The sequence below is a fragment of the Vicugna pacos genome, chromosome 9, assembly GCF_048564905.1.
Source record: "Vicugna pacos chromosome 9, VicPac4, whole genome shotgun sequence".
NCBI lineage: Eukaryota > Metazoa > Chordata > Mammalia > Artiodactyla > Camelidae > Vicugna > Vicugna pacos.
The window spans coordinates 25,954,523-25,981,169 of record NC_132995.1 but is presented as its reverse complement, the minus strand read 5'-3'; the positions used below and the strand labels follow the sequence as shown (position 1 = coordinate 25,981,169).

The window sequence follows — 26,647 nt, the reverse complement described above, 5'->3', positions numbered from 1 at the left end:
GCAGATTCCAGGTCCTAGGCCTGCCTTGCAGTGGAGGCCTTCTGAACGCCTCTGTCCTAAGCCCCTGCTGGAGGCAAGGCCCGATTTCCCCAAGCATCTTTGTGGAAACATAAAACAAGACGGCCCATTTGGAATTGGAGATGGAAGTACTTGCTCACATGAGGCTTTCCAGAGAGTTGCTTCCATAAATTTTATATCAAAATTAATTTTAAAAGCACCTGAAGACATTCTTCTCAGAAAGAAAATATAGTATAGGTGACCCCCTAGATCTGGTCCCTCCCCTTATGCCTGGAGGTGACCACCATTATCAGTTTGACTTGTGTAGTTCCGAACTTTTAAAAGTACATTTAAGTACACCTGCAAGTTACCCATAGAAAATATATTGTGTTTAGTGTGCATGTTTTTACATAAATGATACTACATTTTACATTGTGTTCTGCAACTTGCTTTTACCGATACAAAATGTGTGATACAGCTTTTTTTGGGTGGGCTGTTCCGTCAACGGTTCTACATCACTTGTGTTATTTTATAGCTTTTCCTCCCCTCCTCATTATGTCTTAACTTTCCATGCATGTATAGATCATCCTCCTTCCTTTTCAGTGATGCTCACCCATAATTACAGCTCTTTCTTGGAAAACTCTCATTTTCACCGAGATATAATTGACATATAACGTTGTATTAGTGCAAACTATACAACATAATGATTTAATATATGCACATATTGCAAAACGATTACCATAACACATTTAGTTAACATCCATTACCACACATAGTTGTACATTTTTTTTCTTGTAATGAGAACTTTTAAGATCTACTCTCTTAGCAACTTCCAGATAGAAAATACAGTATTCTTAAATACAGTCACCATGCTGTACATTACATCCCCAGGACTTATTTATTTTATGACTGAAAGGTTTTGCCTTTTGACCATTTTCACCCATTTCCATCACCCCCCACACAGACCTTTCGATGTGTGAAAAGACAGTATTTTATATGTATTATCTCATTCAGATGTCACATCAACATGATGAAGTAGGTTGTATTATTATTATTTCCACTTTACTGGTGAGGTGATGGAGGCACAGAGAGACTGCGTAATGTCTCTGTGGTTCCACAGCTAGTAAATGACATGAACACTGACAGTTTGCTCCAGGATCCAATATTAACTAATCTTCTTTGGTGGACGCTTTAACGCTTCCCACCAATGGACATTTAGGATGTTTCCAGGTTTGCTGCTATAAGCAATGCTGCAATGAACATCTTGTGTACATGCTTCCTCCAGCACATGTGAATGTTTCCCAACAGGAGAAGGAAATCGCCAGGTCTTGGGGTTTCTGCAATTATTCATTTTAAAAGACACTGTTAAATTGCCCTCCAAAGTGGCTGTACCAAATTTTGCTCCGACATACACTGTAAAATTTTTAAAGGCTCAGCCTGGGGCAAATTCTGGGAACTGGAAGGAAATCAGATTAAATTTAGAAGGAAATCACTTCTTAGGGATTCAGATTGGTAATTCTAAAAGACATTAATTAGTGAATTGTTTCCTTAAATATGTTGTGATTTGGAATGTCAGCTTTTATACACTGAACTGGGCAGTATATATTTGGGAAGGAGGGAGTGGGCAGAAGACTCTATAGCAAAAAAATAAAAAGAGAGAGAGAGAAAGGAGAAGGAGGAAAGACTCAGCTTCTGCCCCCAAAATGCAGTTATTATTAGTAGTAGGAGAATGAATAGGATGGAATAGAATAGAATAGAATATTAGAGAAATGCAAATCAAAACTACAATGAGGTATCCCCTCACACCAGTCAGAATGGCCGTCATCAAAAAGTCTACAAATAACAAATGCTGGAGAGGATGTGGAGGAAAGGGAGTCCTCCTGCACTGCTGGTGGGAATGCAAACTGGTGCAGCCACTGTGGAAAACAGCATGGAGATTCCTCTAAAGACTAGGAATAGACTTACCATATGATCCAGCAATCCTACTCCTGGGCATATATCTGGAGAAAACTCTAATTTGAAAAGACACATATACCCCCATGTTCATAGTAGCACTATTTACAATAGTCCAGGCATAGAAGCAACCTAAATGTCCATCAACAGGTGATGGGATAAAGAAGATGTGAGTGTGTGTGTGTGTGTGTGTGTGTGTGTGTGTGTATATAATATAAAATATTACTCATCCATAAAAAGAATGAAATACGCCATTTGCAGCAACTTGGATGGACCTAGAGGTTACCATTCTAAGTAAGTCAGACAGAGAAAGACAAATAAACGACATTACTTACATGCAGAATCTTTAAAAAAGACACAAATGAACTTATTTACAACACAGAAATAGACTTACAGATGTAGAAAACAAAATTACGATTACCAAAGGGGAAAGGTGGGGGGAGGGGTAAATCAGGAGCTGGAGATTAACATATACACACTGCTGTATACAAAATAAACAAGGACCTACTGTATGGCACAGGGAACGATATTCAATACCGTAATAACCTATAACGTAAAAGAATCTGAAAGAGAGTATATATATCTGAATCACTTTGCTGTACACCTGAAACTAACACAACCTCGTAAATCAATTATACTTCAATAAAAAAAGATTTTTGAAAGAATAGAACCGAATAGAAGACTAGACGCAACTCTCTGGAATCTGGTTAGTAGTAGTCATAGCAATAGTCTAGAAAAATATAACTTTATTGAGCACAGTCTGTGTGGGCTGATATTTCTGTCTCCTTGACACTCTCATGACAACCATGTTCAATAGGTATTATTATTGCAGCTTTACAGGTGGAGAAGCTGAGGCTCAGAGTGGCAAAGTAACTTATCCAGGGTCACACAGCCAGTAACAGGAGAGCAGCGAACCTGGCGTGTCTGTCTCTCCCACCCTGCCTCTTAAGCCTTCCAGCCAGGAGAAGGCCCGGGGCAGCTACCTGCCACGTGCACGTATAGCCTCTTCTGGGTACCTGGAGAAGTGACACCTGTGGTGCTGGGCTTGCTGTGTTACAGGCCATCAGCTTCTTCACCAGAGACATAAACTACCTGTTTGAAGCCGTGTACAATGGGCCCCTGGTCTTGCTCACCTGCTTACTGCTGCTAGCCTCCAGCATCACCTCCTGCCTCACTCTTGGACCCACTGCGCTCATTGCCATACTTTGCTATCTCCTGATTCTACCACTGGAGGTAATGTCTTCCTCTGCCATCCATTTGATGTTCGACGTTCCCCATAGCTCCTAGGGTTTTGGAATCTGGGGTGCTTCTTAATGGCTCTGTTGACTCTCGTTGACTGCTCATTCCACTGGGAGTGAGATTCAGCTTCAAGTCCTACCTCAAATGGTTCTCTGCCCACAGCACTGGCCAAATAAGTAAGAGGTGAATCTGATGGGTGTGCACCTTGTAGGTTTCTGTGACAGATAATGCACAGCCTTTCCTCAATAGATATCCTCTGTAAGAATGTGGTTCCTTCTCTTCCACCCAGAATGCACTGAACATTTGGCTGAGCGCAGTATAAAGAGGGGAGAGAAGCAAATTGGCTACCAAAGATTCAGCTGAAATAAAATTGGGCAAAAGAGGAAGGGACTCGTGGATCAGTGTGCTCTGAATTATTGAAGTTGAGTGTTTTCCTCCGTTAGCACAGGTACTCTGATTAGAAGATGATTGCAATTGGTAGAGGGTTTAGAGTTCCAGGAGACAGAAGAGTCCCATTTCTGTTTAGTTAGCCACAGCCTGGCTTGGGACCCAGAAGAGAAAGCCCCTCCAGGATGTGTGAGGCAGGTACCCTAAGGCGTGACAGCCTGTAGAGGCTTCCATCGGAAATCTTTCAGCAGGGACCTGGAACTTAGAGTCACAGTGGATTCAAACAGTGCAGGATGAGACGCAGGTATGCACTCTGCATCTGGAGTTTACCTCTGGAAATACTTAGTTGTCGCACTAACCGCAGGCTGCACTCTCCTGCCCTTGTCAAAAGAAGCTCTTGCTGCTCCCTGACTGCAGGTCTTCCTGATCAGAACTGTTGTGAAGATAAAGAATTGCATATCTGAGGTCAGTGACCAGCGCATCTGCGTGACCAGTGAAGTTCTCACCAGCATTAAGTTGATTAAAATGTGCACGTGGGAGAGACTATTTGCAAAAATAATTAAAGGTACAGAAAAGCTGGCTTTCTGCTCAGAGCCTGGGGAGGTCATGGTGGACCCATCCTCTCGCCTTCCAGGGATTTCTTTCAAGCTCTGGGGCTTGGTCTGTGCTCTTTGGAGAATGTTCTTGTGATTAATTTCAAAACCTTAAAATTTTTTTTCCAGACTTCAGAAGAAAGGAGAGGAAGCACTTGGAGAAATTTGGGTTTATCCAGAGCCTGACAACTTCTTTGTTTTTCATAAGCCCCACCGTGTGCTCAGTCATGATGTTCCTCATCCACGTTGGCTTACGACTGAAACTCACAACTTCAGTAGTGCGTGTTTGGGGAGCTTGTTTCCTCTCCCGTATTGACAGAGAGTTTTCTCCCATGTCCTTTTCAAGCCCGTGCTCCTGAAAGACCTGAAGTTTTTGCAAATGAATAATACAAATTGATTTTGATTTTCCAGACTTTTAGAGTCTAAAGCTTTCTTTCTTCCATCTCAGTCCACTGGAGAAATTGACATCCCTTGGAAAGCAGCTGTGGGCAGGGGGACGACAGAGTCATCTGGGGGTGCAGGGGAAGTGCAATGTGTAGTCAAAGCCCAGATGACGCTGAGACTGAGAATCTTAAAGTGGGGGGTTTCTCTGATTCCCAAAATAGGGCCCTGAAATTGCACTTCAGAAAGGTCTGGCTTCTCCTGTCTTTCTCTTCATGGTCTGAATCTGGCCTTGGGAAGCAGCAGCTGCCTTTTCAGGGTTAGGAATTCAGTTCTTGGAGGGGAAGAGGACAGGGTGCTGCTCTTAGAAAGGTTGGAATCCAGAGAGGCCAGGAGACCACACCAAAGCAAGAAGGAGAGCCTGCAACCAAGGTCTCCTTCGTGCTCTGGACGGCAGCCACCTCTGCTTGGCCCTGGCACACACCAGGAAAACACCCTGGCAAGTTTGTGGGTGGGAGGGGGACTGTGTAAGGAGAACTCCCGGTGAGACTTTAGGGTCACGCTGCACTTGTACCATGCAAGGTTAGACCAAAGCATTCCTGCTCTGCTGGAGTTTAGATTAAGCTGGACGAAGAAGAGGGTGGAGATGGGGCATGAATGGCATGAATTGGAAAGTGCCCAGGGTTCATCCCGGAGGTCACATTCTGGGATCCTGAGAGCTGGAGGTGATTTGCTATAGTCAGGGAGGGTCTCCAGGGGAGAGAGAGGCATGGATTAGGCTTGAAGCTTAGGGAGATTTTGAATATTCTAAAAGAAAAGAGCATCTATGGCAAAGAATAGATATGATTTTGGCAGCAATAGTAGTTCAAAGCCACGTCGCCAATAGACAAAGCTCTCTCATTTGTGTTTTTTCAGGGCTTCTCAGCTAATCCTGTACCGATTTCAGGGTTTTGTGTACTCTGCCAATGGGGAAACTGCACTTGTGGTTGGGGGGACCTGCCCAAGTCACAGGGTTACCCAGCAGCTTATCTGCAAAAGCGATCAGGCCTTCACTTGGCAACTTTAAGATGAGCGCTGTTTCCCCCACTTATCCCAGTCTCCCCAAAATACCAGCTTGGCCTCTGCCACATGAAGGGCCTGCTGGTTGGAAGCTACAGGGTCTGGCTCTGTGGCTTGAGGCTCAGAGATGGGGTCTCCAGGGGTGAGGGGAACAGAGCAGGGCTGTGACCCTTACCGCCTCCTCTCTGCCCCATCCAGGTCTTCACCACTCTGGCCACCTTGAATTCTGTGCAGCTGTGCGTGTTCTTAGCACCCTTTGCAATCAAAGTCCTCACGAATTCCAAGCCTGCCACGGAGAGGTTCAAGGTGAGTGGTCAGAGGCCTGGCTGCACAGCCCTTGGCGTGGCATGCTCTTCTGCCTTCACCACCATGAAGCTCCTCCCACACGTGACCCCAGGCCAGGGCGGAGTTCAGCCTGGGCAGAGCAGGACCGTCTCACTCAGTGACCTCCGGTGCCCGACTGGTATGGGACTGGGAAGACAGATGAGTCAGGCCGGCGCCCAGACCCTGGAGAGATCTTAGGAGAGTGGATCCAAACCACATCTCAGGCAGGTGGTCTGCAGACCCTGTCCAGGTTTGTGTAGAGTTACCCTGATGGTTTTGCTTTTTAAAAAATTATATCAAAGTCTTGGGCTCAATCTCAATACCTCCTCTAGAAATAAATAAATAAATAAATAAATAAATAAATAAATAAAAACCAAATTACCACCCTCCCCCCCAACACCCCTGCCAAAAAAATTATATCTGTTGCTGGCATTTGAAAACCTGGAAATTGTATCTATAAACTCTGATTTCTGGATTCTCATGTATAATCAGAAGATCTGGCAACATCGGCCCCACATCCTCCTGTGGCCACAGCAGCCAGAGAGGAGATGATAGCCACCCCAGGTGAAGTCAGGGCATTTAAGTGTGGTGTCCTGCGGCCTCCCACGGTGCCCCATCGCACCTCCAGAGCTGTATCTTATCACTTCTCATCTTAGCAATGGTTTCCTTCACTTCTTGACACTTCTGGTCTTGCCCCTACAAGCATCTGAGTTGAAAAACTCAAATTGAAACCAATTTCTAAACCATTTTAGAATTTAAAGGCGTGCAGTCCCAAATCCGTCTCATTCATTTGCTCACTCATTTATTCATTAAAAAAAAATGATTGCATACCTATGTCCAGCCAGAAACTGAGAATACCGCAGTGAGCTTGACCCAGAGGGTCCCTGCTCCCAGAGGATTACAATCTGGGATTTGAAAGAAGCAATTCACAAGTGAATTACGGGGGAGGGTATAAGTCAGTGGTAGAGTGTGAGCCCAGCACGCACAAGGTCCTGTCCCAGTGCTTCCACTAAAAGTAAATAAATAAAAACCTAATCCCCTCCCTTCCCAAAACCAAACAAAAAAATCAAATTAGAAAAAAGTGAATTAATGTTCAAAGAAGATAAGATCAGTTCACATGAAGAGCTGTGGTGCCAATAAAGTGGAGTGATGTTTGAAAGCATGTGTCAGGGAGGGCTGGGGCTACGCTGGACTGGCTGGTCAGGGAAGGCCTCCCTGCCAAGGCGACTTTGGAGCTGAGTAAGGATGATAAGGCAGAGGGAATGGCTAGTGCAAAAGCCCTGAGGCTGGGACGAACTTGGCTTGTCTGAGTAACACAAGACAGACCTTTCCTTACCAACAGCCGCAAGAGCTTCCCTAACTTCTCAGTCGCTGTCACTGGGGGCCCTGCCGCCTCCTCCTCCCCATTGGTGCTCTAGTTCTGCCCCACTACCGCCACCCCTGCCCCGCCCTGCCCCGTCCAGTCTGTGCCTGTTTCCACCTGCAGGGAGGGCAGAGATAAGGAAGTACAACCTGGGCTCAGAGGAATGACCAGAGAGACAGCTAGAGGGCGGGAAGGGGGTGGGATGGATGTAGTTACCATGGAGATGAGGAGGCAGGAATGGCGGGGGTCAGGGCAAAGATCTCGGAATCTGAGCTGCCTCTGACCCTGGGCTGATCTTGGACCCTCAAGGTCAAGGGGGTGTGGTGGAGTGAGGTGGGGTGGCAGGAAGGGAGCTATCACCTGGGGGCAAGTACTTACTCTCCAAGTCCCCTCACATCAGGGCATCTTCCACTCTTCCTGCTTCAGCCAGCTAACTTTTCTGTAGGCGTGTCGTGGAGACCCCCAGGCTGGAAGGAGAAGGAATGATCTTTAGGGCCGAATTTCTTCTTTCTCCTCTGTGTTCCCTGGGGCAGTAACCCAGTTCTCAGTCCCTGTGCCCTTTGGCTCCTGAACGCTGAGGAGCCAGCTTTCCAGGGCAGGGAGAAGCCCGCCAGCCCTCAGGGAGGCTGCCTCCTTGCAGGTGCCCACAGGTAGGAGGTGAGCTGGCTGCTGGGGGCTGCTGAGGCTGCCCACGGGGGCTCCAGACAAGGTCCCCGAGTGGGCACTCCAGATCACGGCTTCCTTTGTGCTACTTATTAAAAAAAAAAAAAGTGAAAAATCACTGAATGGCGTAAAGTTAGATTGAGAATTTACTTAGAGCATTTGGGGGTCAAAGACTCCCTGTTTTTGTTCCCCATAAACCAGTTTATTGGTGTCGATTCACACCTAGATCTGTGTGCTTGTCACCCTGACACATTAAGCCAGCATGATAATTTTTTTTTAAGCACAGGAATGAAAGCCTCCACGTTTGAAACAGTGGTTACCCAAGGAGAGAGCTTGGAAAGCGAGGAGGGCTTTGTCCACACCAAGCAGGGAGATGAGATGGGGAAAGACCCATCGATAGGTGAAAGTTACGGCTCTGAGGTTCAGTGGTGGGCGCACGGATACTCACCATGTTACGGCAAATAGCTCAACAAGTAACTGCCAAACTAACTAAAACAAAATAAAGAGGGCCATGCAATGCCCACTGATGACGTATGCCTTGACCCAAATGTTATAATTTATCAAATTCAATATACCTGAGGTCCAATTAAAAAAAAAAGGCCACTTTTTTGTCTTTTGAAAATAGCTTTTTTGTTTTGCTTTTGTAAAAGGCTATGTACTCATTGTAAAAATTTCGGACAATGTGAAAAGATAGAGAATGAAAATCACTCAGCACTTACTACCTAGAGATAAAACCAAATGTCCGAAATGTCCGTAAATGTCTTTCTAGATCTCTTTCCAGACGTATCTCCAGGTGGAGACATGTGAGCACAATTTGATCAGTGCAGTAACACTTCCCACCCACTCTTTTTTAAAATATATTTTTATTGAAGTCTAGTCAGTTTACAATGTTGTGTCAATTTCTGGTGTACAGCATAATGTTTCAGTCATACATGTGCATACATGTATTCTTTTCATTATAGATTACTATAAGATATTGAATATAGTTCCCTGTGCTATATATAGTATGAACTTGCTGTTTATCTATTTTATATATATGAGCCCACCTTTTGAAATAGTAGAATTCATGTAGTTCAGCTTCTGTTTTTTTATAGAGAGGGGGATGGAGACACAGAGAGAAGTGACCTGCTGATAGTCACATTTTGAAATATACGACCTGAAACAGCATCTCCCACGGAGTGGTGCACAGACAGACCTTTTTATTTTTAATAGTTTTAAATGAAATTTAATGAGAAAAACCATACATCAGTACTGATTTGACAGCTGTTTTCACTTATGATGATGCTAATGTAGGTTATATCCTTAGTCTACGTAAAATAAAATGAAAAATAACTCATCGTGTAGGTAGAGTACAGCCATGAAAGAGTGCTGGTAGTCTGAGATTTGGAAAACTTTGATGTAGACTTAAAAAAAATTTTTTTTAAGTTTGTTTGTTTAGGGGGAGGTAATTAAGTTTATTTATTTATTTATTTATTTATTTATTTATTTATTCATTTAATGTTTTGTTTATGTATTTGTTTAGGGGGGAGGTAATTAGGTTTATTTATTTATTTATTTATTTATTTATTTATTTATTTATTTATTTATTTATTATTTTTAATGGAAGTACTGGGAATTGAACCCAGGACCTCATGCATGCTAAGTGCACAATCTACCACTGAGCAATACCTTCCCCCTCCGATGTAGAATTTTTGACAGCAAAAACTAGCCTCTTGCAGTTGATGGTGGCTCTTCAGACTCTTACAGTTTATTAGAAGTTCATAAAAGGTTCATATCAGATTACAGACAGGCCAGTAAAATGGGTACGTGTTCCTAGCAGACTAAAGAACTGAATCCTCCTCCCTCTCTTTCCTCTTCTTCTGTCCAGAAATTTTTCCTCCAGGAGAGCCCTGACTTCTATGTGCAGACATTGAAGGACCCCAGCAAAACACTGGTTATGGAGGAGGCCACCTTGTCGTGGAGAAAGACCCGCCCTGGGATTGTCAACGGAGACTTGGAGCTGGAGAAGAACGGACACACGCCCGAGGGGCTGACCCAGCCTCAGCCACCTCTAGGTGCTTTCAAGCCAGAGGACAAAGGGGACGGCTGGGCCCCAGAGTTGCACAAGATAAACCTGGTGGTGTCAAAGGTAACCTTGTCCAGGCCATGCGTGCCGGCTGCCTGCCAGACTGTTGGGGCCTGAGGTTGGGAGGTCAGCCCGATGCCCCACTAGTTCCTTGGCTAGAAACTGCCCTCTCCAAGATCTCCCTTTGAAATACAAAATTTCCATGGAGGGTGAATAGGAAGTCTTTCAAATTTAAGTGTGACTCAACCGATCATCTAAACTTGTTTTGTAATAACATGACCCAGAGGGGCATGCTGTATGTGTGCTGGTATTTGGAAGGACCAAGGACAAGGGAAGGAGAGGGGAAGGAGACTAAACTAACATGTATTAAGTTCCTAGTGTGTGCCAAGCACTATCATGCATGTTTCAACCTCGTTATTCTGTGAACTCACATCATCTGGCTTCTCTGTAAGAGCTGGCTTCCCTGCTCTGTCCACATCTAGTCTCTTCTCTAGTATCTATTAATATCTAGCAAGATATCATATATATTAATGTCTAATAATAAGACACAGGATGTAGACATTGATTATATCTAATGATGGTTATATATAAAATAGATATTAGTATCTAATAGTAATCAATATTAATATTGATTGTTAATAATATGTGATAGCAATAGATATTAATATCTAATATCCACTATCTACTTCTGCTTTCTCCCTTGGTGATCACCTACAGTCCATCAGCTTTAGTTTTACAGCTTTATTTCCATCTCGATGCTATTGCTATTATCTCTAGCTTTCAAGTCTCTGAGCTCCAGACTCAACTGTCTATTTAATACCTCCTTTTCAATGCCTACCAAACATTTCAAACAAGACAAGACTGAAAAAGAACCCACTGCCCACATCTTCCCCATCTCAGGAGATGGCATCACCATCTTTCCAGTGGTCGAGGACCTAGAAGTCAAACCTGATTCTTTTCCTCTCCTCCCACTAATCCAGTCCATCAGTGAAGACTGTCAGCTCTACTTCAATATCTCTCCTGGACCCAGCCACCTCTCACTGGAGCCCTAGCCCCAGCCACCATCACGCCTTACCCAGCTCCTCTAAGAGCCTCCGTACCAGCCTCTCCACTTCCACTTTTACCCTCTTACAATCCGTTACACACAGTGGACAGAGAGATGTTTTTAAAACAGACCCCTTCCAGTCACTCTCCTGCTAAAAACCTTCACTGACTTTCCACTGCACTTAGGATAGAGTCTAGGTTTCCCCGAGCACCCTGTCCACATCTGACCTCTGACCTCTTCTCCCATTCATTCCCTCCACACCCAGCTGTACTAGCCAACCTTGGTCTTGTCTCAGGACCTTTGCTCTTGCTGTTCCCATTGTGCGGAACCTCTAGATCCTCCTTCTTGTCATTCAGGTCTCAGCTGCAATGACACATGCTTTTAAGAAGCCTTCTCTGGCCAACCCTTCCAACATGACTGTAACCTCCAACTGTCTGTCATAGTAGCCAGTTTCATTTTACTTATGTCACATATCTCCTTCTGATATTACTTGTTTTCTTATTTATTCCATGATCTGTCTCTCCTCTCTAGAAATGTCAGCTTAATGGGAGTTCTTTTCTTCATTACTTGGTGTACAGAAGAGACTCAAATGACTACCTGATGGATGAATGAATGACTGAACGAATATATGTTGAATTCTGTGAGGCTGGTTTCATTACCCCCATTTTACAGATGAAGACACCAAGGCACAAGGAGTCTAAGTGACATGCTTAGGATCACAGAGTAGCATAGATGCAGATCTGGCATTTGGGTTTCTTGCCCGAGAGGACCATGTGTCCGTGCGACTTCCTTCCTTTGAGCTTGTCTCATCCCACCTGTAGGGACCAACCTCAGAGCTCATCTGGAGCTTTGTTTGTCTGAGGGGCCTTGGGAGTGTGTGTGGGTATTTTGTTTTCTGTTTGTCATTTTGTGTTCAAACACAGACCCGCCCTGGGCGAGTCATCTGTCCCAGCGCCTGTCTGTCCTCTTTGGCTTTGCAGGGGACCATGCTAGGGGTCTGTGGCAAGATGGGGAGTGGCAAGAGCAGCCTGTTGTCAGCCATCCTGGGGGAGGTGAGTGTGTTGGGACCCTTGCGCATTCACCCTTGGGCAGACCAGGGGCTCCCAATCTCCAGTTCCCCCAGGAAGTCACATTACCACTTTCTTCCCCGGCGGAGTCTCAACCAACAGAGTTTTTACGTATTGAAAACAGTTGAGCACACACCGTGGTGTGGGGGTGAGTTATGAATGCGCTTCCTTCTCCCCTCTGGCTGGGAGTATTGCCTGTCCAGCACCTGGAGGTCTGGCCTCATCCGTCTCTGCTTTCCCTACTCTGTGCTGTCATCAACCAGCTACCAGGTGATGATCTCAAAGTTTAATATGATAATAAAAATCATCTCGTGAAGCCAAATTCGGAGTGGGACATGTGTCCCTTGCGAGGAAGCATCGGGAGTGAAACGTGGAGGGAGAAAGAAGGAGTGGGAGGGAGGGAGGGGATGAGGAGAGGAGGCCCTCGGATGGGATGGGACAGTCTCACTCGCACCCCAGCAGCAGAATTCACACCCTGCTGGGCGCCCCTGCCTTCGAGATCTGAACCTCCGACTGCATGGCCTGTGCAAGTTCTTGAGGTCTGCTTTGTCTGCAGCTGTGCAGACATGTGGCACAGCCCCACCCCTTCTCTAGTTCCCCCCAAAATCAAGCCCACTCCTCCCAAACATTTGAGGTCTTATTGCACAGCTCTTAGGGAACATCACCATAAAACAGCTATAACGTCTGGTATATGTGTATGGTCACCTCCCCATGGGGGTCTTGCCAGCCCTTCCCCACTCAGCTTCAGCCTTACCCAGTCCTGGGGCTCCTCTCTTTTCTCCTCCCTTCTTTGTCCGCCGTCTCTCCTTCCTGCATGGTTGGGAGAATTCGCAGGTATCCATCCTTTACTGTGTTCCCCTCTCAGCTCTGCCTCCTGAGTGCCCACCACCACACTCATCACCTCCTTGGAATGTGGTCATGTTGTCCACAGCAATTGTCTCCTAATACACCCATCTGATGGCTCATTTGTTTGTCCTCCACATGTGATGGTCTTTCCCCGACTTCTTTACAGCTGAGAAGAAGACTTCATATTTTTTTAATAGTAAAAATAGTTTGCATAGTACTTGCATGCCAGGCCCTGTGCTCAGTGCTTCCCATTTTTCCCTTCAACCTAAAAACAATCCCCTGAGAAAGGCACAGACATGAAGGTCAGTTTACAGATGAGTAAATGAGGTTGAGAGGAGTGACTTGCCCATGGTGGCCAGCAGGTGAGGGGTGGAGCCAGGGCTGACACCCAGTTGGCACTTTGCTTCTCATCATAGCTACGTTTCCCGTTTCCTGGCAGTTTCCCTTCAAGGCCACCTTTTTCTGTGGCCAGGGGCTTGTCAGTTTCCTCTTCAAATGAACCAATCACTTGCCTTCCAATAAAGGAAAACAAAATGATGTCATTTTAAAGTTTTGTTCTTATTAATCAAAGCCTGGCTTCACATCAGCAGTAGGAAGTGCAGGATAAGAAGGAGGAAGAAGCACAGGATGATGAGGTCCTGTGCTTGGGGTCATGGGCATAAGAATTATGGTCTTGATTGTTTTTAATGTGTGCTTTTAAATTTATCATATGGCAGGGAGGGAAGTAGCTCAGTGGTAGAGCATGTGCTTAGGCTGCACGAGGTGCGAAGTTCTGGATTCAATCCCCAGTATCTCCATTAAAATTTTTTTTAATAAAATAAAATTAATGTATCATATAGAAAAGCAGGAAGACCACTAAAGACCCCTATACCCACCACTGAGATTCAACAGTTGATAACATTTGCATATTTGCCACATTTATGTAGAAACATATTTTCTAGAATTTGAAATTACAGAGATCATGACACCTTCCCCACTAAATACTTCATCATGCCGTCTGAAAAATAAGGGTTTTTCTACCTCATCACAGTGATGTTATCATGCCTAACAAATTAGTAATAATTCTGTGATATCTAGAGATGGTCAGAGATGGCCTGGAACTTTCCATCTCACAGTGAAGAGTAGGAAGGTGCTGCTTGCTGGGGGTTGGGGCTGGGGAAATAGAGAAGAAACAAAGTGTGGGGTGTCTTCCTTGCAAACCTGGGATTCAATTGCAGCAGGAACAAGCCTGGCTCAGCTCCAACTACTGCTCCTGTTCTCAGGGTCTTTCCTCAGCTCACTGGTGGGCCTGGCAGGACCAGGTTAAGATCCCATTTACACTGGGAAGCCCCCAGGCTGCTGGGGCACAGTGGGGCCACGGGCACTGCGGCTACTGAGCCAGGCAGGGCCGGTCCCAGGTCCCCTGGTCCTGAGGCTGGACTCCTTCTGCGGCAGATGCACTTGCTGGAGGGCTCGGTGGGGGTACACGGAAGCCTGGCCTACGTCCCCCAGCAGGCCTGGATCATCGCGGGGAGCATCCGGGAGAACATCCTTTTGGGAAGCCAGTATGATGAGGCCCGGTAAGCTTCCAGGAGGGGCAGGGCTGGACATGGGGGGTGTGGCCGGTTTGGGGAGGGTCCTCTAGCTGACTTGGCAACGGCTGACACGGTGTGCTGTTGACAAAAATAATCAATAAACAACCAATGAGAAGAATAGAGAAGTGTTTTATGGGAGCTACACTGAGGACTAGCCCGCGAGCCTGCTTCCCAGATGACTCTGAGAAACTGCTCCAGAGAAGCAGGGTTTTTAGCAGTTTTATATCTTGTCAGCACAGAGACCATTAAACAAGTCCAGGATACACTTCTTTGAGGTTTCAGAAAAACAGACCAGCACATACACTAGGGCCTTGGCACCTACCTGGGAAAGGGTCTTATTGAGGGAGGGCCAGCATTGGTGTCCCAGGAAGAGGGGCGTTTCATCTTTATTTTTAACACAGACATTCTTTACTTCTGGTCAGTGTGCCCTTTTCTTTCATAATTAACGTGGATGTACAATGAATGTTTGACAGGCCACAAACAGGCTGTTCTAGTGAGCATCAAATTCAAGTTAACTCATCTATAAGCCAGAATGACTTTCCCAGATCTCAATGTGTGAACATTTCTTTTATCAGTGCTCACTCATATGCATCACTGAATTTCCTTCTTGCTGGGAAAGAAAGATTATTATCATATCCATTTTCCAGACAAGTCAGCTAAGGCCTGAAAGGGTTAAATAATTTGCCCAAAGTCACACAGCTGGTAGGATATGGTAGAGACAGAATTTGAACCCAGTTGCTTTCAGAAACTTCACACTTAACTGTGATACTCTACTGGCTCAAAATAACCCTCCCCTTTCAAAAACATTCCTTTAAAACTTCATTTGTATGAATTAATTCCTGACCCCTAAATTAAGAGGTAAAACAAATGAAGTGATGAGGTTGTGCAATGTAGGGGACTGGAGTCTGAGTTTGGGTTCCTGGCCCAATGCCCACCTCCCATGCCCATCCCTGCTTGCCCTTTGCAGCCTCTCCCTCCCAGGGTCCTGGAGGGAAACTTGCCTGAGACATGCACTTGGAAGCCATGAGTGAAGTCTGTGCAGTGGAGGGTTCAGGAAAACTGCCCTGAATGCTACAGCTGTGCTTCCAACCGTGGTGGACTCCGGCCTCCTTTGACTCTTTACATGGTTTTGCAATGGGCCCCCAGTAACATTGCTCAAGGGCACAGCTATGTGGGTGTATAAACTAGTCCTCTCTGGCCGGGTGTCCTGTGGTTTCTTTGATATCAGGTCCTCTACCAACTCATAAGTCCGCTGCTTGCCCAGCCCCCACCCCCGCTGCTTCTCTTCCCAAATTCCCAATTCCGCTTTGTGGCATCACCCCCATCCCGCACCCCTGTGAGCCTGATGCCTTCCCTTCTTACCTCCCACATCTAATCGGTCAGCAACTCCGGACGACTCAGCCACCTAAACAGCTCTTGTGTTTCCCTTCTCTTCTCCATCTCTGCTGCCAGTGCTGGTTCGTGACCTCCTGCTTGAACTGTTCCTACTGCCCCTGCCCTTGGCTCCCTGTCTCCAGTCTTTGGTCTGTTCCATTCTGTATCCCGCCTCCAGGGCAGCAGTCCAAAAAGACGTCTTGTCACTGCTTAGCTTTCAGACGGATACAACTGAAAGTGTAGTTTTGAAATATCCGCTGAAGATAAAAATGCTCCAACTTTTGACTTAGAAAATCCACTGTCAGGCATTGAATGCATAGATAGTGTCACCCACAAACACCGATCCATGTACAAGAATATTTGTGTCGCATTGTTCATAGTAGCAAAAGACTAGGAACAACTCAAACGTCCAGCACTAGGGCACTGGTTAAATGATTTATGGTGCATCCATGGGATGGAATACAGTGGTGCCATTAACACAGTGCAAATCTCTATATGCTGCACACATACATATGTCACTAGATTATTTCTGAATAAATAAAGAAACTCTATTGATGGCTGCTTCTGAGGAAAGCAACTGAGGGTCAAAGATGTGAGGGAGACTCACTTTCCACTGTTTCTTCTTTTTGTTCTGTTCAAATATTTACCAAGTACATTCATTAGATTGGAAGAAATGAAGGGAGGAAGGAACTGAAAAAGGCCTCCTGTAGCTTCCCATTAAATGCAGGATCAAGGCTAAATTTCTTAGCATGGAATACAAGATCATTCCCCACCAAGCTTGGAAAGGCCGGAGGGCCTGTGGCCGGGCCACCCGTCCCTTTAGCTCTCTGTCCTTCCAGGTACCTCCGGGTGCTCCACTGCTGCTCCCTGAACCGTGACCTGGAAATCCTGCCCTTCGGAGACACGACAGAGGTGAGTGAGAGGCGAGCACCCTGCCAGCTCTGCTGTGACTGTTTCTTTGTCATGGTGTTCTGGGGTCCCCAGCCCATCTCCCTGGGTAGGTAGAGGAGGGACCCCAGCTCCTCCTTCCTAGAGCAGCTCGAGTTAGCTTTGCAGATTCTGCCTCAGAGCGTCTCCCACCGAGGGAGGGAAGTCGGGGGTCGTCTGACCTTGGGAGCTGACAAAGAGACTACCTTACCCCATGAGGATGGGGGTGACCTCAAACTCCTTCTGAAGCAAGAGTGGAGACCCTCTGAAGATAAGAAACCTCCCATCCAGCCCCTGGGCCCCATCCACCCACCCTGCCCCTCTCTGGCCAGCACTTCCTTTGTCGATAGGAGTGGTAGCTGTGGCCCCGCAGTGGCAATTTGAGTTCTGACTGTTACATGTTCCTGATAACTCGCCTTCTCTCATGGCTGTAGCCACCCTTAATCCACACAAGACCTTTGTTAAGATCAAAGCAGTACTGTTGTCTTGATTTTATCATCAAACACTAGCCCAGTATTCAGTAAGGAACACCTGCTCTAGTCACGGTACTCCTCTAGCAACTTGAATGCACTGTCTTAGGTGAGCCTCAGGTAACCCTAGGAGGTCAGCTCTTTTATTATCCTTCCTTTAAAGACGGGAGTGTACACCCTCGAGGGCAGAGCGTGCAGTTGTCTCGTTCAGGGTCGTGTCTTCAGTAGGAAGTACACGGTCTGGTCTGGAAAGTGCATCAGTAACAGTAGTGACCTCATCAGGGTGATGTGAGGTTTAGGGGAGGTGATGCATACAAAGTGCTTTGAATAGTGCCCGGTGTCAAGCAGGTGTAGCTCTCATTAAAGGAACACAGTAGGCATTTATTAAGTCTCTGCTCAGTGAGTGACTAAAGTCGGGAAGCTGAGCTTTGCCCAGGCCAAGCTTATCCATGGTCACATGGTGGTGAGCTGGAGGCAGAGCAGTGACAATAGGTCACCCTGCTGCTCTTTCAACTCTGCTTCCTCTCTAGAATTCATGGTAGAACCCGGGTAGGACTTAGACCCCAGCTGCCTTGTCCTCAGAGCCTGACTGAGGGATGAGCAAGCTGGCAGCTGCCTGGGGTGCTAATCTGCTAGGCGACCCCAGACACGCTGCCCAGTAACTCTGTTTTTCCCCCTTGACTCCTGACATAAGGGGTGTCGTATAAGGGGGCCTTTCCCACGGCGGCCACGGCAGGGCTAACCCAGCCATCACAGCCCTGCCCTGTCAAGTAGCTGCACATGGTACACATGGTCTTAGGTGACAGCCCATAACCCAGGCCCATGGTCTCGCCAGCAGTAGGGACAGTCACTGGAGATTTAAAACCTGAATGAGATGTAAGAAGGTGCTGTTTTGGGGGAATAAATAATTTATTTTATGAACTAAATTGTTAAAAGTGTAATATGTCTCCTGAGAAACTGAGATTGAGAAAAATTGTATCAAGTTGTGAATTACAAATTGTATTAGTGGAAAATCAGTTTTTCATATCCTACTGAGCAGGTTTTGAAAAATATTTTTGAAATGTCAAGGGTGCCAAGTCATTAGGGGTCCAGGAGCGTCCTCTCGGCGGGGTTCGGTCTGTCCATCTGCCCACCTGGCTGGAGTGAGCACACCTGGCTGGGCTCACCCTCCAGACCTGGTGCCTTTGGCTTCCTGTCCACAGATCGGGGAGCGGGGCCTCAACCTCTCTGGGGGGCAGAAGCAGAGGATCAGCCTGGCCCGCGCCGTCTACTCTGACCACGAGCTGTACCTGCTGGACGACCCCCTGTCAGCTGTGGACGTCCACGTGGGGAAGCACATCTTTGAGGAGTGCATTAAGAAGACACTCAAGGGGAAGACCGTCATCCTGGTGACCCACCAGCTGCAGGTAACTGCCCTTCCCGGGCTCTGGACATGGTTGACGGAGCAGGCAGCTCCTCCAGCCTCTGCCACTCCAGTGTGATTCAGTAACTGCCCCACTGCAGCCGCCCCTTCCGCTCAGACAGACCCAGGGATTCAGGGACTGTTGTGAAGCCCTTGATTTCCTCTGCTTTCCATGTGGAAAATATAGGCTGGTAAAAACTGAGAGCAAATTTTAAGGTCTCCTGCATCTTCAAAATCGTAAGGGTGGGCCACTGCTTTTGAAGTTACAAAAAAATTTAAATGCAAACAAACAAAAAAATAACACATTTTCTTAGAGAACAAACCTTCCCCAAGTCTCCCCTTTTTTCCGTCAAGTGCACACTGTGTCTGCTGCTGCCTCCCACGGGCCCTTCTCCTTAGATGGCTTCATGCTTGTTTTTGGCCTCAAGACCCTATTATTATTTCTCCTTCTTCTTCTATTTTGGCTTTACTTTTTTTTTTTGGTATAAAATATTTAAGACATAAAAATGGGCTAGAAAATAGTCTAACGAAAGCCCACACATCTGCCACCCAGATGACACGTTCCCACATTGATGGCCCTCGGATTACGTTCCATTTCCGCCCTCCTGCCTCCCTCACTTTGCTGTTCATTGTTGCCTTTTAAAACATATGTGTGACTCTCCAGACAGGAGCAAGTGCCCTTTTGCACATTTTAAGACTTTATATAATTGATATTTTACTTTTCGTATTCTTCAGTAATTTGCTTTTCTGCTCAACATTATATTTTCAAGAGCTTCCATGTTGATACGTGGAATGTCATTTCATTGTCACTGGTCTACTGTTCCAATATCTGAATATTCCAGAATTTATTTCTCCAGGATGGACAGTTAGGTTGTTTCACAGTTTTCACTTTTACCAAAAAAATGCTCCAGTGCACATCCTGTGTTTCGATGCACGTGTCTGAGAGGTTTTTTCTTAGGGTAGCGTTTCAGGAGTGAATTGGCTGGTTCATAACTCTTCAAAAATCTTTAATTTTACTAGATATTGTCAGCTTGTTTTCCAAAGTAGTACCAATCTACAGCCCCCTAGCCCCAGTTTTATATGGGTTCCCTTCACCTCCAGTCATTACCGACACTTGGGGTTGTCCAGTGTTCACATTTTTACCAGACTGGCGGGATAAAACATTTTATCATGATTTAAATTTGTGTCTTTCCTTTGAATAGTGAGGTAGAAACATCTTTTTGTATGTTTACTGAAGACCTTATCTCTTCTGACTTTTCAGTATTTAGAGTTCTGTGATCAGATCATTTTGCTAGAAGATGGGAAAATCTGCGAAAAAGGAGCTCACAGTGAGTTGATACAGAACCAGGGGCAATATGCCCAACTCATCCAGAAGATGAAAGCGGAGGCCACACAGGTGATTTCCGCCCCGCCCCTTGCTCACTCCTGATGGGAAGGGGCACCCCTGCATTCCCGGCGTGTGCTCTCTCCCCAGGGCACGCTGCTGGGCGTAGCTAAGGCAGCCGAAGAGTCTCAGGTGGAAGGTCAGGCCCAGACCACTTGCCAGGAAGAGCCTCTCAATGAAAATGCTGGTAATGATGCCGGGAATAGGATAAGAACCTCTTCCGGCCTGCCTGCCTGCCCTCCAGAGGCCCTGACCTTTCCCCCTGCACCCTAGACCGGACCATGTCCTCGCCAAACAGGATCCCAGACATTACACATACAGGTTACAGATCCCAGTAGTTGACTGGATCATGTCCTTGTCAAACAGGATCCCAAACATTACACATACAGATTACAGATCCTATACCCACAGGGTATGGACAGTGCTGGTCAGGAGGCCTGAAGCATCCAGGAAGTGAGTGTTGTTGGGGGAACAGCTGAGGGTGTGCAGAGGCAGAGACAGGATGGGGATAGCTTTGGCCTCGAGTGGCTCAAATGTAAAACTTTTCAAGGCATTGGGACATTCATTCATTATACATTTGTTGACAGCAAATGTATTGGAAATCAGAAATGGTCTAGGCCCAGTCTTGGACATCCAGAAGCTTGTGGCTTTGCTCTTTTCTGAGACAGAGTAGCAGAGCAGACAGACTTCCATTTCTGAAGTAAGACAAATTCTGGATTTGAATTCCAGCTCTGCTGTGCACAAAGCTGTGTGAGCTTGGCCAAGCAACTTAAACTCTCTGAGCCCTCATTGGCAAAAGTGGAGATAACAGTGCTTACTTTGTAGGGTTGTAGTGGAGATTAGATAGGGTCAGGTGGAGGGAAGCCCTCAGCACAGGTTCCTGTCACCAGTAGAGTCTTCAGCTGCAGAGATCAGAAACTGATTTGGGCAGAAAAATAATTTATTGGCAGGAAAGAGTGTAGATGACAGAATGAAAGGAAAAGTTGAAGAACCAGGCCTCAGCAATTTTGGGGTCTAAGTAGCGGGAACAGGTGCAGAATCCTTTTGAAGAAAACCTACTCCAGGGAGAGGGAGGGTATAGCTCAATGGCAAGAGTGCATGCCTAGCATGCGCAGGGTCCTGGGTTCAATCCCCGGTATCTCCATTAAAAAATAAAATAAATAAGCTTAATTACCTGTCCCCAACAAAATTTAAATAAAATAAAAATAAATAAATTAAAAAAAAACCCTACTCCAATCGTTTTCCATTCTGGTATAATTCCCCTAAAGAGTCAAATTCCATAAGGCAAGCCCTGTTCCCTAGGAAAAACTGGGGTGTTGCTATTAGAGGAAGGAAGAGTGTCAGGTAGAAACAACAGGCATCCCCCACAGTGCTGTTTCCTGTTATTGTTGTGGCTGTGATTGTCATCAGCACCATCTACTGATATCTCTAGATACTGGTCCCTCTGCTCTGCTCTAGGTCAAAAGTCTGCCTGGGCTGGTGTCACAACTGTTTCTTGAGGAGTTGTCAGATGAGGAAACAGAGGGTTAAGTGGTTTGCCTGAAGTTGCACAGTATTGTGACGACAATTCTTGAACCCAGGTTTTCTGTCCCCAAGTCATTGCTTTCTTCATTTTCTCTTGCCATCTTTCTCCACCCATCAAGCTCTTGAGAACACTAGGTCCTCCAGAGTCAATGAATGGCTAGGGATAGATCCCCTTTCTAGACTCTGGAATCCAGGCAAAGGTTACCTTCAGTAGTCTTCCATGGAAAATCTGCTGGTTTGAGTCAGACTTGGGTGAGGCACTGGGTGGAAGCCAGGGCAGAGGGCTTTGCAAGACTCCTTTTGACCTGGGAAGGAGATACAGGCGATTGGGAGGCATGCTGTTTCATTCTTCTTCTCCCTGAGCCAGGGCTGGAAGATCAGCTCACCAGGAAGGAGAAGATGGAAGAAGGGTCCCTGAAATGGAGTGTCTACCACCACTACATCCAGGCAGCTGGAGGTATGGTGAGGCCAGCTGCTCCCGGCCAGGCCAGGACCCTCTCTCAGACCAGCCCTGCCCCTGCAAGGTCTTGTGAGGCAGAGGGGTGCAGAAGAGTCATGCCATTCATGAGTGTAACATGCACAGTTTCACCCAACAGTACTCAGTTATGGTAACCCTACCACCATAGTCAATGTTGCAAGTTAGATTTTCACGGGTACTTGTACTAAAAGGTACCTGGCATTAAAAAAAATCAAATATGGTGAGACCTACAACATGTAAATTACTTTCACCAAGGGAAACATTTATACTCACAGGTCCCTTGAAATAGGCGTGGCAAGCCATGCAGAGCCACATGGGGAAGCACCAGGGTCCATCAGGAGGCAAAAGCGGGAGAAGGGAGACCATGGTTCAGAGCCTTTATTGGGTCTTTTTGTGGGAAGAATTGGGGGAAGCAGGATAGGGGTGCTGAGTAAGCTTGGGGTTGGATGGTTTGAATGATTTTGGGGGGCTCTGGGCTATAGCGGTGGTCCTAGTTGTCTAATACTTGGTCTTGGGGTGATTTGGGCGGGAGGAATATTGGTTTGATGAAAAGACATGGTTGGGAGTGTGAGCTTTGGACTGGTTGGTTTGTATATCAAAGATGTGCCCACAGGGAGTCATTTGCTGTCTCTAGGAATTAGCCAGCCCTAAGAGGAGCAGGCTCTCCATGATTAAGACCCCAAAGGACACCTCAGTAAGAATACAGAAAGTAAGAAAATATAATCCATATATTTTCTTGAAATAAAGAGTGCTAACAGTCCTCTTTATTTCAGTGTTTTTCAAACTGTAGGTCCTTACCCACTGGTGGGTTCTGAAATCAATTGAGTGAATTGTAAGTATCAATGAGAATAGAAATGAGAATAGAATAGAAAATATTTACATGCATTGCAAAGGTAACATTGGTGAAGCTTTCATTTTGATATATATTAAACTGTATTTCTGAAGGTGGATGGTGATTAGAAGTTTCCTTTTATTAAATGGTGAACACTACCAAATCCACACGCATATAACTGTACAATGGTGTACACACAAAACCAAGAACATGATCCTGTACTTTTTGAGTAATTTAAATTTTGAGAGTCATTGTGACTCCACACCGACTCTTTACTCTTCACTGACTTTGGATCCTAACCCCAGGCCAGATGTGTCTTCTCTCTAGCTGTCTAGGGGATGAAAAGGTAGACTGTGCAGAGGAGATCGCCACTCCCACCGTCACCACCATGGGCATCCCTGTAGGGCCTGGCCAGAGCAGGGGAACAGCAAATATTTGTGAACTGCATGAATGAATCAAGAAAACAATTGATGGGTATTTACAAAGTACCTATTGTGGATCAGGCTCTGTGCCAGCCTCTGGAGGGGTGGGTGTATAGAATCTAAGAGCCCATCCTGGAATCTGGCTGAAGAATGATAATATGTGTGTCCAGTAGCAGCGAGAGACATCCCTCTGACCAGGTATAGTCTCAGATGCCATCAAAGAGAGGTGGTCCTTGAGTAGAGCTTAAGGAAGGGTGGAATTCAGGAAAAGGAATGTGGGCATGGGAGTGGGTCGGTGGACAGAGTGCCGGGGCAAGAGGTAGATGCTAAAGGAGGGGCTATACCCTGGGTTTTCCCATCCTTGGCTTCACCACTCACCCGCTCTGTGACTGTGCGCAAGTTACATCCTCTCTTGGAGACTCAGTGGATGGGAATAGGAATTCCAAATTCAGAGATGATGCATGTATTTAGTACTATGCCTGGCACATGGTACACAGTAGTACCTACCACATAAAAAGGAGCTGTTGTTATTTTGAACACTGAACCCTCAGGACCTGCGTAAGGGGAACTGACTTCTCTACCAGGCACTGGGCTGGGTGCTTGACACACATTATCTTGTGTCATCCTCAGAGTGGCCCCATGAGGCTGGCAGGACTACCATGACTATTTCATGGGCAAGGAGGTGGCGTGTCACTGACATTTGGTACCTTGCCCAGGCTCAAATTGCTTTTAAGTAGTAGAGCCAGGGTATGAACCCAGGGCTTTCTAACCTCGGAACCCAGCTCTTTCCAGTCGTCTAAGGTGTCCAAAAGGGATAGGAGTCAGGGAGATCCAAGGGCCTGGGATGGCCATGCACCTTCTTATGGCACCTGTGTGTTACCCCCTTCTCCCTCCCCAGGTTACCTGGTCTCTGCCATGGTTTTCCTTCTCTCAGTGGTGATGATCTTCCTCATAATATTCAACATGTGGTGGTTGAGCCATTGGTTGGAGCAGGGCTCAGGGGTGAGTGCCATGGGGGACTGGGGTGCATTTCTGTGGGCTTGTGTGGAGTTGGGTTGCTTCCTACTCCTCAGGGCCCCTCAAGCACGGGTTAGGGAAGCCCATGGCAAGCCCAGTGCCTGCCTTTGCCAAGTGGACAAATGGAGCTCTAGAGGGAACCAGAACTCTGGGGCTCCCTCCCGTCTGGCCACCTGTGTTCACAGAGCGGCCACCTAGGCAGTCTCGCTGGAGCAAAACCAAACAGCTCCCCAAGAATGCTTTACAGTCCACCTAAGTGACTTTCCTTCAGCAGGAGTTTTGCCTCCTCGTTCTGTATTACTTAAAGTAAGATTTCATCTCCCCTGTGGGCGGCTGGGAGGCCACAGCAAAGATGAACATGGCCGGATGTTAGTTAGAACAGGGAAAACAAGGTTTTATTCAATCACTCCTGCCAGTGGTGAAAGAGCTGAGCTCCATTCTGATTTGTGCAAGAGGGGATCTGGGCTTTTCAAAGGGCGAATGAGGGAGGAGGGAAAGCGGGGCCCCAGTAGCTCAGAGAAGTGAAACAGTAAAGAAGGCTGGTAAGTGTCAAGGCCATTAGGCCAGCTGTGTCTGCAGCCAGCGGGCGGTCCATCCTCCCAGAGAGACTGGGAGACCGGGGCCCTGCCCTTCCTGATGATATTTCAAAGGAATGGTTCTCCGGTCCTTACAAGAGATGCTTCTGATTGTCCCCATTGCAGATGCCAGTCACAAGTCCAGACCTTTTGTACTTCTGATGGATTGGCTATAATTCGGGGATTCTCAGGACCTCACCTTTGGGTTCAATAATTTGCTGCTAACATGGCTCAGAGAACTCAGAAATACTTTTACCAGTTTGTTATAAGGGATCTAATAAAGGACACAGATGAACAGCCAGAGGAAAACATGCATAGGGTGAGGTCCAGAAGGGTCCATAGTGCAGGAACTTCTGTCCCCATGGACTCGGGTTGCATCACCCTTCTGACACATGGGTGTGTTCACCAATCTGGAAGCCTCCTGAAGCCTGTGCTTTAGGGATTTTTGTGGTGGTTTCAAATACATCGGTATAATTAATTATTAACTCAATTTCCAGCCCCTCTCTCCTTCCCAGAGGATGGGGTAGGGCTGAAAGTTCCAAGCTTGGACCCATGGCTTGGTCCTTCTGGTGACCAGCCCCAAACCTGAAGCCCCCAGGCACTGGGGAGCTGGTCTCTAAAGTTTCTGACTCCACCTTGGCAGATTCTAGAAATATCTGGTGTCGTCATCGCATTAGCTGCAAGAGACACTCATTGCTCCAGAGACCCCAAAGGTCTTAAAAGTGACCAGAATCAAAGGTCACTTATTACAACAAAAGATGCTCCCAGCACCCGCAGCACTTAGGAAATCGCAAGGGTTTTAGGAGCTCTGTGCCAGGAAATGGGGACAAAGACTAAACGTATTTCTTATCATACCACCGCCCTTATTCTTTCTTGAAGACCAACCGCAGCCGAGAGAGTAACGGGACCACTGCAGACCCAGGAGACATACTCGACAACCCCCAGCTGCCCTTTTACCAGCTGGTGTATGGCCTCAGTGCCCTGTTCTTGGTCTTCACAGGGATCCTGTTCTCATTGGCTTTCACCAAGGTCACGGTGAAGGCGTCCACGACATTGCACAACAACCTCCTCTGCAAGGTATGGGCCCGGGGAAGTGGGCGTGGCCACAGTCTGAGACCTGACCTTGCCCAACTTTTTTTTTTTAAATTACTAGACAATTTTTGGGGGGAGCAGTTTCTGGTTTACAGAAAGTACAGAGATTTCTCACATCCCCCTCACCATGCCCACAGTTCCTCATATTATTAACACCTTGCATCAGTGTGGGGCATTTGTTACAATTGATGAGCCAATATCGATTCGTTATTACTATCGACTGAAGTCCGTAGTTCACATGAAGTTTTGCTCTCTGTGTTGTACGTTCTGTGGGTTTTGACAAATGCATACTGGCATGTGTCTGCCACTAAGTATCATACAGAATAGTTTCCCTCCACCTATTCACCCCTCTCTTCCCCAGACCCCTGCCAACCACTGGTCTTTTTTGCTGTCTCCAGACGTTTGCCATGACACTTTATGACTCAAATAATTATCATTTATTAATAGTCACAATGCATCTTCCTCCTCCCTCCCTTTTCCTTTCATTCTTTCCTTTACTTTTGGTCTTATGAGATACTATTAACCTTTATTCACTTTGTTTTGTGATATGGCTTAAGGACTACACGGGGAGGAGGTGGGGGATAGCTCAGTGGT

At 46.5% G+C, this 26,647-nt stretch overlaps 1 protein-coding gene across 1 annotated transcript in view; it reads left to right on the top strand.

Moving 5' to 3' along the window:
- Nucleotides 1–26,647, top strand: part of ABCC11 (ATP binding cassette subfamily C member 11) — a 66,560-nt gene that overhangs the window by 21,436 nt on the left and 18,477 nt on the right. Inside the window, exons 7-20 of the mRNA XM_072967318.1 lie at nucleotides 3,010–3,183; nucleotides 3,994–4,141; nucleotides 4,299–4,447; nucleotides 5,808–5,915; nucleotides 9,827–10,087; nucleotides 12,050–12,121; nucleotides 14,417–14,541; nucleotides 16,770–16,842; nucleotides 18,530–18,733; nucleotides 19,991–20,125; nucleotides 20,204–20,300; nucleotides 22,005–22,094; nucleotides 24,268–24,371; nucleotides 25,841–26,038. Coding sequence (XP_072823419.1) covers nucleotides 3,010–3,183; nucleotides 3,994–4,141; nucleotides 4,299–4,447; nucleotides 5,808–5,915; nucleotides 9,827–10,087; nucleotides 12,050–12,121; nucleotides 14,417–14,541; nucleotides 16,770–16,842; nucleotides 18,530–18,733; nucleotides 19,991–20,125; nucleotides 20,204–20,300; nucleotides 22,005–22,094; nucleotides 24,268–24,371; nucleotides 25,841–26,038 — 1,938 coding nt within the window. The remainder of the gene's footprint in view (nucleotides 1–3,009; nucleotides 3,184–3,993; nucleotides 4,142–4,298; nucleotides 4,448–5,807; nucleotides 5,916–9,826; nucleotides 10,088–12,049; nucleotides 12,122–14,416; nucleotides 14,542–16,769; nucleotides 16,843–18,529; nucleotides 18,734–19,990; nucleotides 20,126–20,203; nucleotides 20,301–22,004; nucleotides 22,095–24,267; nucleotides 24,372–25,840; nucleotides 26,039–26,647) is intronic.